The sequence below is a fragment of the Aquarana catesbeiana genome, linkage group LG02, assembly GCF_042186555.1.
Source record: "Aquarana catesbeiana isolate 2022-GZ linkage group LG02, ASM4218655v1, whole genome shotgun sequence".
In the NCBI taxonomy this organism is placed as follows: Eukaryota; Metazoa; Chordata; class Amphibia; order Anura; family Ranidae; genus Aquarana; species Aquarana catesbeiana.
The window spans coordinates 106,785,854-106,801,767 of record NC_133325.1 but is presented as its reverse complement, the minus strand read 5'-3'; the positions used below and the strand labels follow the sequence as shown (position 1 = coordinate 106,801,767).

General features: G+C 39.7%; 1 protein-coding gene across 6 annotated transcripts in view; it reads right to left on the bottom strand.

Annotated features, from left to right (window-relative positions):
* STARD13 (StAR related lipid transfer domain containing 13) overlaps nucleotides 1-15,914 on the bottom strand; it is a 438,704-nt gene that overhangs the window by 14,059 nt on the left and 408,731 nt on the right. For all 6 annotated transcript variants that reach the window (XM_073613333.1, XM_073613336.1, XM_073613334.1 and 3 more), the window contains 4 exons: nucleotides 11,810-11,873; nucleotides 4,712-6,057; nucleotides 4,030-4,203; nucleotides 3,773-3,932 (listed from right to left, as the gene is read on the bottom strand). In XM_073613333.1, the coding sequence (XP_073469434.1) occupies nucleotides 3,773-3,932; nucleotides 4,030-4,203; nucleotides 4,712-6,057; nucleotides 11,810-11,873 (1,744 nt within the window). The remainder of the gene's footprint in view (nucleotides 1-3,772; nucleotides 3,933-4,029; nucleotides 4,204-4,711; nucleotides 6,058-11,809; nucleotides 11,874-15,914) is intronic.

Here is a 15,914-nt window from a genome sequence, read left to right as displayed (position 1 = left end):
TATTTGTTACATTCAGATATTTAGTACCTGTCCCTTCCTATTAAAATAAAGCTGTACTGATACAATATGAGGCATGCCATTGCTGCCTTCTCCATTAGAAAACGAAGATTGCCCAGCTATTATGTTGATCTAATGGCTTTGTTACTGAGTTACGAACCTAGAACCAGTATGACTATCTGGTATTTTGACTTTGCTAGTTGCATGCTTGTTCCAGGTCAATGTGTGGCATGCTACAATTTTAAAAGTATTATATTTAGCTCTAAAATTCCTGTTTTTTAGCAAACCTCTCATGTAAGAATGGCAAATTTTTTTTTAGAAAATCAGCATCATTATCTTACTAAAACGATTTATTTATTGTCCCATATAGCGCAAAATTTCACTAGCTACAACTTTCTAAACCTTTCCTTAATTGCAGCTGGAGCTCATAAATTTCTGGAGGGCTGCAGAATTATGCACCCTATTTTAGGTTTGAGTTATGAGACCTAAGGGCAAAAAAGAAAGCTTTTGCCCAAAGAAAAGAATGATGGGTTGCTATAGGCCTATAGGTTCTGCTTTCATTTTTCTTAAATCAGTCTCATGACTAGGCCACCTGTCCGGTTTTAACCCGGACAGTTTGGGTTTTTTGACAAATGCATCCAGGTTTCAGTCCACCTGAAACCTGAACACACATACTTCCAGTCCAACTGATGTAATGGGGGTCTTTATGGGGAGCCCCTGAATTATGGAGGGGTGACACTGACCCCTTTATTACAAGAGGGGGGATGACACTGACCCCTGTATCATGAAGAAGGGGGGTGACACTGACCTCTGTATTATGAAGAAGGGGAGTGACACTGACCTCTATAATATGAGGGGGGGTGACACCTAGGGTCGCCACTTGGACAGTCATATGTCTAGGTTTTAGTCTTCCTGAAACCCAGATACCTTATTCAGACCAGACTGTGGCTTCCTAAGTAACCGAGATAGTCACAAACAAATCTGTTAACATCTTTTACTGCAGTTTGGCCACACCCACTGTTCGCTGCACCGTAGTGCATGCACCGCATTACTACTCCCCATAGTGTACCCAAAGGTGTGTCCCAGGTCTTTTGCAATCCTACTACAACAAAGTGTTCGGGTTTGTTTTGAAGAAAAGGTGGTGTCTTGCCGAGAAAGTTCCCTCGGCGGATAAGTTCCCCCCCTGTACTGCGCAGGCGCAGCGCCTGCGCAGTACGGACTACTGTCAGCCGCCGGAGATAGCCGAAGCTCAAACGCTTCAATCAGCTGTACACGGCGCCTGTGCCCTAGGTCCAGGTTCTTTCCCCACCATCCAAGTAGACCTAGAGGGGGAATCTAAAAGAGCCAAGCGAAGCGAGGCTGTGCCCGAAGCGTGGCGAGCAAAGCGAGCCCGCGCGGGGCCCTCTTACAGGCGCCGTGTACAGCTGATTTTCAGCTATTCCGCTTCAGCTATTTCTGCCGGATCCTACTGCGCAGGCGCAGCGCCTGCGCAGTAGAGGGGGGAACTTAGCCGCCGAGCGGAACTTTCTCGGCAGAACAGTGGCAACCCTACTCATGACATGTGTGCATGCAATCAGGCTCAGAATAGCCCAACTGAAGGAGCACAGGATCCCTTACAAATCATCATAATCTGAACATGGCATTAGAGATATAGAACAGTGTTTTATGGTCACCTTATAGCCAGCCTCTGCAATATTAAACCACTTCCTCTGGTGGGCCCAAGGTACTTCAGTCCTACTCTGCCTAAAGCTATACATATACTTTACAATGAGGTGCATGAGCGGCAAAGTTTCATTATAAAAAAAAAAAGTATTATAGCTCAATATGTATGAGCTAAAATATGATGATAAGCCATTAAATAATAAATCATTATCCACAAAAGTTATACTTTATGTGAAATAATAGCACTATTCATTTGTTATGACACTGTGACATATTATGTTCGAGCAGCTACTAGCTAGATATTTTCACAGATAAAAGAGAAGCCCGTTTCATATGTATATGAATATACGTCAATATCTGCAAGGCAGAAGCTGAGCATACAACCCTGGCTGCTCACAATCAGCCGTCTCTGAGGAATTACATGCTCTCTCCCAAGACCTCAGATCTAAAATTACATTGTGTGGGAGGACAGTGAACCAAGCAATCCTTGTTCTAGCTGTCCTGAGATTGCCACAAACTGCATTATGCTTTAACAACATCAAAGCTAGCAGTCTGCATATCAGTTCTTGTTAGGAAGCAAAAGAACATATTTTTTTCAATCTATTAGGAAAAAATTCTCATATGACTTGTTTTTTTTTTAAATATAAGTATCACTTAGAGCTGCATTATCACCTAGGAGGCTGAAGCAGTTTTAGTACTTCAGAGGTATTCTGAGTTAAGAGGAAACTATAAAGGTTTGGATTAATATGATGTACAGTTTTATAAAGTTTACACTATATTTTTATATCTGTTTTACTATATCATTCTGTGTTTTACAAATAAACAGTACATGACAAAAGATTCCCAGAGCACAATGGATTTTCCACAGATAGATTGTAACGGTAGTTATATCCTTTCAGGTTGGCCCATCTGTGCAAAACTTTGGACTGAGCTGACTTATTCAGACTGGGCTACTAATTTCTGTTCATAGGCTATTTACAGCACCCTGCTTACAAGAAGCTGTCAAGCATGTCAAAAGAAACTTAGGGCTCCACCTGCTGGCCTGCTAAAGGACTACATTAATGTTAATATGCAATATTTCACGTCTAACTGAATACAAAAGGAAATCATTTTAAAATGTTTATTTTTCAGTCTAACCATAACAACTAATGAATATTTGTAGAAAACCATCTTACTGCCCCTTTAAGGAAACTGAGGACACTCTCCAGCTGTCTTGCTAACCCATAAAATGTACCTTTTCTGAACATGTTGCCATAACATGATTATACACTCTACAAAAAGAGTTTTTGTCTATTTTTTTAAATAATATGACTGCGAATAATGTTATATACTACATAGTAACCAAAAGTGTTCTATGTTTTATATTTCAAAAATATTCTTTTGGAAACAGGTATGAACATTTACTGCTAACGTAAAGTGGAATTCCAGCCTAAAAAATTTCCAACCCCCCTCCTCCACATCTATCACATGATCCCGCAGCTCTGGCAGTTTCAGTAAGTGGCGGCTACAAAGGGGAGGAGTGAGGGCCGACAATGGCATTGTTGAATGCTCCCTGACCCATGGTGGATCCTGTGACCGGACTGGAGCAGATTAAAAAAGTCTAAGTATATAGATCTTTTTTTGGATGGGTTAGGAAGGATAGGTAGTGGGAGGGGGGGGGGGGGGGGACATTTTTAGGACTAGTCAGTGTTAGCTTGTAATTCTACTTTAACACTAACACTGAAAAACATATATATATATAGTGTAGAAAAACTATTGTAAGATCTGAAAAAGTAAACAGAGGATGTAACTAGTTTATCCTTTGCAGCCATGCTAAATGATGTGAACTGCTGACTTCTTGCAGTATAAACAGACTTTCAAGCTACGATACAGTATTTCATAGTTTGTTTAGGCAAAGATGCTGTAGATTCTTCTGTGTCACTGTTTTGCTATAGCCTGGTGAAAATCGTACACTGGATCACCCTAGTAACGCTATAATATTAAAAATACTTTTATGTTCTTATGATCAGCAGACATTTTATAAATATTTGGTGGATATTTCAAATTTTTCCACCAAATTGACACATCATTGACCAAACATTGAATAGGAAAGTGCACACTTTAAACTTTATACCTGATCCAGGCAGTTGCTGCGAAGGTAGCGCATTGCTTGTTGAATACTCTGTGGTAAGGGTTGGCCACTTCTCTGCACATGGACCATCAGTGGTACCCCAAAAACATTCTTATCCTTGTAATCTGGACCCTTCATCCTCTTCATAAACTTTGGTACAGACCTAAAAAATGGATAATCAATACACTCATGTAGACAATCCATAGTTAATATAAAACTATAAACTTCTTGTGCTTATGATACACAATTATCATACATACCAGGTCCAGCCATGTTTGTTTGACATGGAATATTTCTCCATAATGGCTGTCAAGCGAAGCAGTGAGAACTTCTGCAGTAAATTGAGCTGCCCAGCAGACTGGTTACTGATTTGAAGTGAAGCTAGCGAATGGCTCAGCTGGTGAGAGATCTGGAAACTGTGCCATCGCAGACGCCTTGAACACAAAAATATTGCAAAGAAAAATTATATTGATATAGTAAGTTGTCACTAAATAACATAACCAGCTACTCATATGTAAACTGGATGTACCACTGTCAAACAATACAGCATATGACTATTTGTAGCCACCTGAGATGACCAACCAGACAGAGATTCATCACTGTAATAAAAAAAATAAGGGCAAAACCACCTATTTGAGAGCCACACACAACCATGCAATCACTTGCTATCATGGAAAATAATCAAAAATACCCTCTAACATTTAATTCTGCTTCACATAACTAACTACATGTAATGAACTTGTTTAGCACAGCAACATATTTTTAGTTAGCAGTACTAATTTCTAATTGACTCTGACTGAGCACATGCTCTGCTTTTATCACACCACTTACCTACACACCAGCATCTAAATTACATACTAGGCCTAGTACAGGATAATATAGGTACTTCTCATGAGGTTCTACATATCAGTGAATGACCAATGCATATATTAAAGAGTTTACCTTGTCCTTGTAAGAGATGCACCCACTCCAGAATCTCTTCTTTCTCGCGTTCCTGTTGTATCAGATTCAATAAGGGATGCAGCATCCCGGTCCAGATCACTCGGAGTTGTTCTTCCATCAGAAATTGAATTCCCTTCAAAGTCTAGTGCCATTGGATTTGGCAAATGGAAAGTTGATGTTCCAGATTCCACAACTGATGAATCATCATCCTGCAGCTCTGGCATTACATCCTTCGACCAGTGGTCCACAGATTGCTGGAGTCCATTAATATGGTGCAATACATCATCTAAATGTGGAAAAAGATCATCTTTTTCCAAGTCCATGAGATCACCAGTGCTGGCATACAAATGGGAGCCTGGAACATTATCATACACACTAAGCCTGCTGCCTCTTGGACACCGAGAGGGTGCAACTATAGGGTCTTTTACACCAAGTCCCTTTTTCCTGCTTAGAGATATGTTTTCTCCCCGCCAGTTCACCCCACAGAGGTTATTAGAAGGAGAGAGGCTTTCAATTGAGAGAGCTTTTGGAAATGTACCAGGTTTATGGTCCTTTGGAATATGAACTACCAAATCCTCTTGTGAATGAAATTCACTCTTATGACTCTGACCAGGTTTAGCTCGGATCCCAGCCATTGAGAACAGATCGATATCCTCTAGGTACATACCGGATCGCTTGTTTAATTCACGAACCTCTTTAATATGTGAAGCACTCTCATTAACAGGCCTTGTTTCTGATTTCAAATCCACATTTCCAGTTACCTTAAGGTCTGTAGAAGAGTCCAATCCATTACCTATCTGAATGCAGTTCATAGATTTTAGGGATTCTGGCTCCATTCGCATGATAGGCTCACTAATTATTAAGCCTCCAGTTTTTAGTGATGCTTTTAATTTACCTTGTGAGCCTTTGCCTCTGAGGGTCCCCATGCATTTCAGAAGATTCTTTGCTTTTGTGTGACTAGATTTCTCTGTCTTTGCATTCAGTTTACTGTCTGAGATATCCTTTGGCCAGTATGGAGGTAAAAGGTTAACTGAGTTGGAGTCAGGCACACACATGGTGTCACTGCACTCAAATGTCTCTCGAGAAGCACTATTTCCAACATATGAACATCTGCAGTCACTTCCACTGCTACTTCCACTGTGAATAGAACATATCTCGGGCTCACTGAGATCGGTCAATACACTTTCACTACTTGTTGTGTTTTTCATGTCCCCGGATGACCCAAGAGTTTCCGATCTCCTGAACAGTGTATCGATGTCATCCACCCGAGACCATCGGCGACTGAGTCTTTGAAACGTCCATTTGTCACTGATGGCGCAAAGATCTTCTTCATCTGAATCTTCACTCTAAAATATTTAACAGAATTTGTTTGTTTTATGCACATAAAATTACATTTAGGACTTCAGCCAGCTAGCAGTTTTATTAGCAGAGAGACATACCGAGTATACAAAAAAGTTAAACAAGGCATTACAGTTTAGAAAGAAATATGGGGTCAATGGTAGAAATTATTAGGCATAAAATTACTGAATAACCGTACAGGTTAAAACAAGGGCTCCCAACTCTTGAGTTAGGCTCAGGATCAGACTGCTCAGTTCTTATGTCCTGTACACACAATAGGATTTTCCGATGGAAAATGTGTGATAGGACCTTGTTGTCGGAAATTCCGACCGTGTGTAGGCTCCATCACACATTTTCCATAGAAATTTCCGACACACAAAGTTTGAGAGCTTGCTATAAAATTTTCCGACAACAAAATCCTTTGTCGGAAATTCCGATCTTGTGTACACAAATCCGATGCACAAAGTGCCACGCATGCTCAGAATAAATGAAGAGACGAAAGTTATTGGCTACTGCCCCGTATATAGTCCCGACGTACGTGTTTTACGTCACCGCGTTAAGAACGCTCGGATTTTCCGGCAACTTTGTGTGACCGTGTGTATGCAAGACAAGTTTCCAACATCCGTTGGAAAAAATCCATGGATTTTGTTGTCAGAATGTCCGATCAATGTCCGACCGTGTGTACAGGGCATTAGAGTAACTCAAATTTTTTGTAAGGCATTACAAGATTCTCGGCAGAGCCTAATGCAGGTCCTTAAATACTTGTTTCCTGAAAACTTTCAAAATCAGGGCTTACTGGGACAGTATACCTACAATCAACATTCTGAGTTTTGTCACAAATGATTTCCCTTCAGAAATTTAGCACCTCATATAGGTGTTTAGAGGCTCTCAATTTACATGTCTGTATCGCTGCAACCTTTATCCTGGCTGTTGGATAGCAGAATCAATTTCAGTAGGATATGACGTGTATAGGAAAGTTTAAAATTTTAGTTCTGCCTTATAACCTCCTATATTGTCTTACTAAGTATTATAACTTCACAGCCATATCCTAAAATTCTGCTTTGAAAAAGTACATCTTCACTCCCATTAGCACCCTTACCAGCCACCTTTATGATACTTTTGTACAAATCAAGCCTTTAATAAACAGAAGTTGATCATTTTCATAAATATACCCTAATTACTTTAAAATAGTATATTTCATTGTAAATTTTGTGCACTCCATCTGTCATTTTACAGCTCTGGCTGAAGACAGGAAAGGATGCATACAAATTGTAATTCACGCTTGATGTGTGTGCCTCTAGTAATGCTAATGAATGGTGCTCTCTTCTATATGAAATAAGACTGCTATTTATCAGGAAACCAATGTTATCCATTTGCTGATTAATTTACAGAATTTATTAACAGTCACCACAACAAATTGGGCTCCCAAGATTCTTGCAAGTTCTGAAAGAGTAAAGTCCTCAGAGATTCCAAGGTACTTGCCATCCTTCCAAACATACTTCCAGCAATCTTGTATCACTTTGGTATACAGTATATTATTACAACAATTTTCTGGCAATTTTGTTCATTTTTTATTGGACAGCTTAAAAATATATGTCAAGTATATGAATAAATAAGACATTTCACACATATAGGAGGTAGTGTTTTTTTTTTTCTCTTAGAAACTATTACAATTTTCACAATCACTAACCTACATTTTGTAAGCCTAAATCTAACTGGTTGATGGTGAACAGCAATATTTATACAGGGAAATATACATATTTTACCAATGAATATATGTGAATGTATTTCACTTTGCCCATTGGCTGCAGGTGCTGAACGAATGAAAATTTTCTAACAGTCCCGTTTGACTAACAGTCCCATTTGAGAGAAGCCAATCATAAGATCAACTTCTCTCGAGCGGGAATGGCCATAAATGGATTGAATTCTGGCCTGTCTTTGATGAACCAGCCGATTTTTGATCCATCTATGGCCAGCTTTATTGTTAAAGTTGACCTAGCAAAGATCAAGATCTGACCCAGACCAGGTGATCGTAAACCAACCCGAAGCAGGCCATCTGCCATTTTTTGCTGTGTTTTTTGTTAATGTTGGACAAAGTGGAGAAAAGTTATTACCTCTGTCACTTTTATTGCCTGATCCTACTGAGACGACTTCTCCTCACTTCTTCTGGAGCCAAGGGAACAGGAAGTGAGGCAGAATCTGTCCAACAGGGCTACACACAGCAATACAAACATGATGGAGGCTCTAGTGATTTCCTACTCTATCCCAATTTAGGACAAGTTTTGGTTGGTGTTACGCCTCATTTTTTTCAGATATACTGTAAATTAAAAATCGGTATACAGTGTCCCTACAGATTTTTTAAATAAAAAATATGGTATACTTACCTGGTCTGTGCAATATGGTTTTTCACAGAGCAGCCCCGATCCTCCTCTTCTCTGGTTCCCTGCCGGTGTTCCTGGCTCCTCCCCCCTGCTGAGTGCCCCTATAGCAAATCACCTGCTCCCAAGCCCTGCTCTGTCTAATGATTCACACACACAGTGCGGCTCGCCCCCACCTCCTGCTCCCTCCTCACTAGCTGTGATTGACTGCAGCAGGAGCCAATGACACCCGCTACTGTGTCTGTGCCAGTGAGGAGACAGAGAGTAGCAATGCTGCTCTCAGTCACAGTGCTGAATCGACATCGGGCTCACGTAAGTATAAGGGGGGGCTGGAGGGGAGCTATGCACAGAATTTTTTTTTTTACCTTAATGCAGAGAATTCATTAAAGTAAAAAATACCTTCAGGGTCTAGAACAAATTTAAGCTCCGATTATTCACACTACTGCAGTTTTTAGAGCTTCTGCCATTGCACTACAGTGCACAACATATGAAATTACACAATTCTCTATGGTGCCCATGTCCAACATGGTGCAGCGAAATTTCTGAAAAGATGCAGGTGTTTTTAAAGGGAACCTGTGAGAACAGAGATATAACTGCTGACATAAGTTACTACAGGGTTGTCATTCAATCATGTTTCTCTGGCTGGGTCAAGAAACAAAAACGTCAATGGCTCATGCCGATATACGTTGGCAAAGTGACACGGGTGCGCAAAACGACGTACCCATACGTCACTGTGTCATCGGTGGCTAGCAGCCCGGCAGCGAGTGCGCGCTGTGGGTCCCGCGGACACGTAGTCCGCCGGTGGCCCGCGATCGTGACATAGAGAGGCAGAACGGGGAGATGTAAACAAGGCATTTCCCTGTTCTGCCTAGCAACATGACAGAGATCTACGGCTCCCAGTGATCGGGAGCAGTGATCTCTGTCATGTTCTAGTGAGCCCATCCCCCCTACAGTTAGAACATGCTGAGGGAACACACTTAACCTCTTGATCACCCCCTAGTTTTTAACCCCTTCCCTGCCAGTGACATTTACACAGTAATCAGTGCATTTTTATAGCACTGATCTCTGTATAAATGCCAATGGTCTCAACATAGTGTCAAAAGTGTCCGATCTGTCCGCTGCAATGTCGCAGTCATGATAAAAATCGCAGATCCCCATTACTAATAAAAAAAATTATAATAAAAATGCCATAAATCTATCTCCTATTTTGTAGACGTAGATAACTTTTGCGCAAACCAAATAGTTTTTTTTTTTTTTTTTTTACCAAAAATATGTAGAAGAATACATATTGGCCTAAACAGAGGAAGAAATTTGTTTTTTTATATATTTTTTGGGGATATTTATTATAGCAAAAAGCAAAAAATATAGCTTTTTTTTCAAAATTGTCGCTCTTTTTGTTTATAGCGCAAAAAAATAAAAAACACAAAGGTGATCAAATAACGCCAAAAGAAAACCCTATTTGTGGGAAAAAAGACGTCAATTTTGTTTGGGTACAATGTCGCACGACCGCGCAATTGTCAGTCAAAGCGACGCAGAGGCGTAGCACAAAAAAGGTCTTGGTCAGGAAGGGGGTAAATCCTTCCAGGGCTGAAGTAGTTAAAGCCATGTGATTGTCGAGTTTTCCATTCACTTTGATTGATGGGATTGATCTGACAATACAGAGTTGGTCATCAGCACATCAAGAAGTTTTTTCAAAGAAATTTTAGTGATCACATCTTGTATAAGTATAAGTGACCTGTCATTTGTTCCCTGAGGAAAGAGTCCTTAAGTAGCTTCAAAAGGTCGCTTAAAAGCGCACCTTAAAATTGCTTTGGTCAAGCCACTTGGGGTGCTGATAAAGTGACACATTGTCAGACTAAAAACAAGTGGTCACCTGGTGCTATCCATTTAGTTCATTAAGCAGGTAAGGGGAGACATGCAGCTGTCTCTGTTATGGGCTTATCAGTGGACAAACAATAGCAGTGAGGTTTACTGACTTGTATAATTGCTAGTGCAACCCCCTCCCTAAAACCTTCCGCTGAATCTGCCTGTGGGTAGCTTACAGATATTAGATTGCCACCCAGTTTGTCCAACAAGCTGGTTCCGATCATCGAAAATAAAAGACTCATTAAACTGCAGGGAAAAGTTCTTGCAGTGTTTTCGCTTTCCCTAATGTTTCCCTAGCAAAGCCCCCTTCCTGTACGTCATAGCCCTCCCAGGAGCAGATCAGGAGAAATGCTTGAAAAATAGATTTTGGATTAAATATTCTTCTCTAATTCATGCAATGTGCACATATCAGTTGCAATATGCAAATACTTATTAAATATGTCTACTAGTATCTGCAAAATTATCAGATTTTTTTCTAATCTAACTGATGGATCCCAAATATATACAGTTTATATACAGTAAGTGAAGGATTCTTCAGAGCCTGTAGTGATGTTTTACAGAAAAGCACCACGATACAGGAAAGAATTTAGGCCATCATGATGACTATCACTATAGGGTTCATGATACAACATATAGTTTAGTCAATTTGCTACATTTGTAGAACTGTTTACATGAAGGCTTATTTACAGATTTAAATTAATGTGTTCCACTGCGCTACAAACGTGGTATAAACATGACAGTGATACTTGTGCTTCTACTTAATACAAACCATACACAAATTTGCAAAATCAATACAAAATGATAATAAAAAATAAAAATAGGAAAAATATAAAAAATAATATTAATAAAGTTCATGATACTTGGTGGATTCATTTGTTAATATTATTTTTTATTTTTTTCTTATTTTTACTTATTATTTTGTATTAATTTAGTAATGATTTGTATGCGCTACTGTGAATTATCTTTTAGTTTGGCACTGATGATATTTTTACTTTATATGGTATTCTTTACTGTTGTATTTAATAAACTATGAAACATTTTTGGAGGCAATCAATATTTTTTAAAATTTTGGATAGTACAGTAAGGGCGAATTCACACTATTTGCATTTAATGGCATTGTACTGCACTGTAAAAAAACATTGTCAATGAATAAAATCTAAAAAGAAAGGGAAAATCTAAACTTTGGATCCATCACCAGTATAGGAATAAAGGTAAACTCTTTCAATGGAGACACATATGTGCAACTGTCTAGAAGAAGATTTCATCTACTTTGAAGAGATTTGCTCTCATTTCCTGTCTCAAACTAGGAAATTAAGGAAAATCTCCCCAATGGGACACAGACAAAAAAATGTGTCTGGGGGTTTTTAACCATTCCCTACTATAGACAATATAATACAAATGTTGGCTTTAGATATACCGCCATCAAAGTAAAGTTCAGCAAACCTGCAGAATATAAAGACAGTTGCCTTTTTGCTGTAAAGATAATAAAATGAGAATGAAAAAAGTATCTTATTACCTTCTTCCTTTGGAGGCTGACATCGAGTTTCATGGATGCACACTTGTTCAACGTGTTCAGTCGTCTGTAAGCAAAGACATAACCTTGGATTACTACCTGACTGATGGAAGACAAGGACCTCTTGCGTTTGCCATCCTTCCTGTCCTTCCAAGCCTGGCCTCCCATATTTTCTTTGGCCTTAAAGGAATATATCCACGTTTCTTTAGTGTAACTTGGCTGGAAAGGCTGCTGACATTTAACCTAGAATCCTTTGCAAATGTTTATCTAGTAACATTATCATTGCTTGGCGCTGCTTCAACCTTTCTGAGAGTTATCATGTGTATTCTGAGCTAGCCTTGTATTAATGGAGCTAGTAGGTGGAGCTTTGTCTGAAGAGGATCCAATAGGGGCCACTGATCTGTCCAAAAGACTACTCCCTCCAGTCAAACACATGAGCCCCTGTAAGGTAATGTGTTTACACATCAAGATGCTAAATTGTGGCCCACCTCCTCTAAGTAGCCCACTAATTAGATCACAATTTTTTTATTTTGGGAAAAATAATTTGTTTTCAACTAAGCTTGTCAACCTTTTTTTGTTTCTTCTTAGCATATCTATAGTAGTTATCTGTAGCTATTGAGCCCATTCATTGACAAATTCATACCAGAATGTGCAAGTGCATGCAAATCATTGCAGCGGATTAAGATTTCATTTACTTGAATGATTGTGGATTAAGTTTAAAAACCTCTTCTGCTATATAAGATTTTGCTTATCTTTTACTCCATGGTCATTTAAACTTGCAATATAATTACGTTTGAGTTACCCAGATAAAGTAAAACAGTAGGCTCATAAAAAGTTGAACACATCAACCTCATTTAAAGAGTTAATTAAACTTCATAAACATTAAAGGGACCCTTTAAGGAGCTCTACTGATCATTCAAGAAGGAATAATCGAATCCTTGTAGGAGCCATTTATTGTATATGATAACTAACAATGGGTATGGTAGATGAGCCCTCCCTGACTGCAAGAAATTGTCAAAAATTTGCTAACTCACTGGAGCAGTGTTCCAGAACTTGAATGTGACCTGTTTTATATGTGTCCATGATGTTGTCCTACTACTAAGCCACTAACATATTTAACTCCACAAATGCATTTAAATACATCTTTTATTTATGTGTCCTCACAAATATGGGATATGTTTTGTGTACTTAAAATGAAAAAAAGTTTTAGTTTTTTGTGTATGTTTTTCAATAAAAATTATCTGATTTAAAAAAAAAATATAAATCTTTTATAAACCTCAATTGGAACAATAAATGTCTTGTTTACACCATCGAGCCATGCTAATCGAAGGGCCACTGGTAGACACAATGCTCATGTACTAAGCCCAGTACGTTGTTGCAATGTGATGATTCGGGTTGCAACAACCTGCAGTGATGAAAAAACAGTATTCAGCACTTTTTTCAGCACACATCTCAGCATCTATGCAACTGGAAATAGCTGCTAGCGTAGCCCTTGCACACTCGTTCAAGTGTGAACGAGTGAAATACATGCACAGGGCAAGGATTTTTTTTTTGTTTAAAAATTGCAGCTATCTCCCCCCTTCCCTACCTACCCTTCCTCCCTTTTTTCTCTTTTTCTCCTTAAACCCGCACACACAATAAGAACACATGATAAGAACATCAGACGAATGATCGTCCCTTTTTTTTTTTTTTTGCATGCTAGTCTCATATCAAAAATTAACAGCTTACTAATTTTACGAAAATTCTCATACGACAAAACACAACTTCGGAAGTGATGTAATGTGTTGTATTGTATTGTAATGTATTCTTTCGTTTCCAAGCATGTGTGTTCTTGCTCTTCTAATTTTACTAATTTTTTTCTGATGAATACTGTACTGATCAAACAAAAATTGTACAATCCGCTATCATACGAAAAATATTTTCGTGTTTGTCCCTTCAGATAATTTTGAATGAACTGTTGTGATTGGCTCTTGAAAGCTGTGTACTAACGATCACATTATCGTACGATCTCTTAAAAGGCTAGGTTCACACTGCTGCGATGTGAGAATCCCTGCCCTATGCGAACCGGACAGGAATCGAATCGCATGGGTGTAAACACTCATGCGATCTGATTCTGGATTGGACCAAAAAAGGGTCTTGCATGACTTTAGTCTGAATGCAATGTGAATTCAGCCATACAATCTGTACAGCTGAATTCGGATTGCACAGACATCACATGTGATTTGTACAGTAGTGCGGTGCAAATCACATGTGATGTCTGACATCGCAGCAGTGTTAACCCAGCCTGAAAGTGGTATTTTTATCAGATTTTCTGATCATGTGTACTAGACTTTACTCTCTCTTTACGCTACTCTTTCATATCTTCATTGCACACTAGTGTCATTGTGCTAGGCCCTGGAGGCCATCTGCCTATCTATATTACATTGATTACACCTGTCAATGTTAGACTCTGATGCCACGTACACACAAGCGGAATTTCCGACAGAAAGAGTCCGATGGGAGCTTTTTATCGTATATTCCGACCGTGTGTATGCCCCATCGGACTTTTTCTGTCGAAAATTCAGACGTACTTAGATAGAGAACATGTTCTATATTTTTCCGAGGAACAAATTACTATCGGAAAAAACGCTCGTCTGTATGCTGTTCCGAAACACCAAAAACGACACATGCTCTGAAGCAAGTACAAGACAGAAGCTATTGGCTACTGGCTATTGAGCTTCCATTTTCTAGTCCCGTCGTACGTGTTGTACGTCACCGTGTTCTGGACGGTCGGAATTTGGTGTGACCGTGTGTATGCAAGACAGCTTGAGCGGAATTCCATCGGAACTCCGTCGGAAAAACCTTTAGAGTTTATTCCGACGGCAAACCGGTCGTGTGTACAGGGCATAAGGCCCCTTTCACACGATCGTCTAGCAAAGATCCGCCTGTCCGTTTTTGAGACGGATCTGAGTGGTCACCAATTGACTTGTATGAGCAAGCGGATCTCAGTGGAGATGTGTCTGCTGACACCCGCCTGCCATCCGATCTGACAAGATCCGCTGAAAACAGACGGATGGGGATACATTCGCCATCTGTCCAACGGATTGGATGCAAACAAACATGCTGTCTGTTTTCATCTGATCTTCCCATAGAGAACAGCAGGGCTCTGACAGGTCCGGCCCTGCACAGTAAGTGTAGACGGACCTGTCATTTGCCTGTTTAGCGGGGATCAACGAAACGATCCCCCACTGAGCTAGCAGAGTCCGCTGAGTGGATCCGCTTCGTGTGAAAGGGGCCTTAAGCTGGCCATACACTATACAATTTTCCTATTCATTTTTTTTTAGATTTACCTTCAACTATATAGTACAAGGGCCTGCCTATTTGCATACAAATTGAAAGTGTTTAGGTTTGACCTCATATTATATGGTTTTGGTGAATCTAATGGAAAGTTGTAGGAGAAAATTGTATAATGTATGGCCAGCCTTAGGCTTTTCATACACGGTGCAAATTTCTTTCCTGCAGCCATGGGTTGCAGGAAAGAAAGTTGCACGATTCCCCCATCAGCGGGGACAGCGCTGATAGGGTAATTCCTCCTGCCGGGCCATTGTCTTCTCCTGTCCCTGCTGGGAAAAGACAGTGATTATCACTACTGGCTATAGCAGCCACTTGTGATAACTGAAAGCAAATCCAGCAGGCTGGTTGTAACCAAGTTGATCGATCAATCCACTTGGTACATTCAGCCTGCCCATTAACGGTTTGAATCTTGGCCAGTTCTGGCCAAGATTCGAATTGTGTATGGCCGGCCTTACTGTAATGGTCTGTATGCCTTGTTAATGCCGTATGTACTTTGTACTGAACCGCGATGTGCCATCTTGTGAAAACAATAAAATGATTGAACATCAAAAAAAAAAAATTGTAACTAAAAACAACAGATTCCTATTCCTTCTTACACACATTTTTTGCTGTGATTTATGGTAACAATCTAGATAACCATAATGAAGGATAATAGGGTATTGCTGGAAAATAATTTCTACCATGACATGGCACCTGTGTACATACACAATGACACTGACCTGGACATGAATGCTCAGTTTACCAGATTTGCATGTCTTTACTCTGCACCAACACC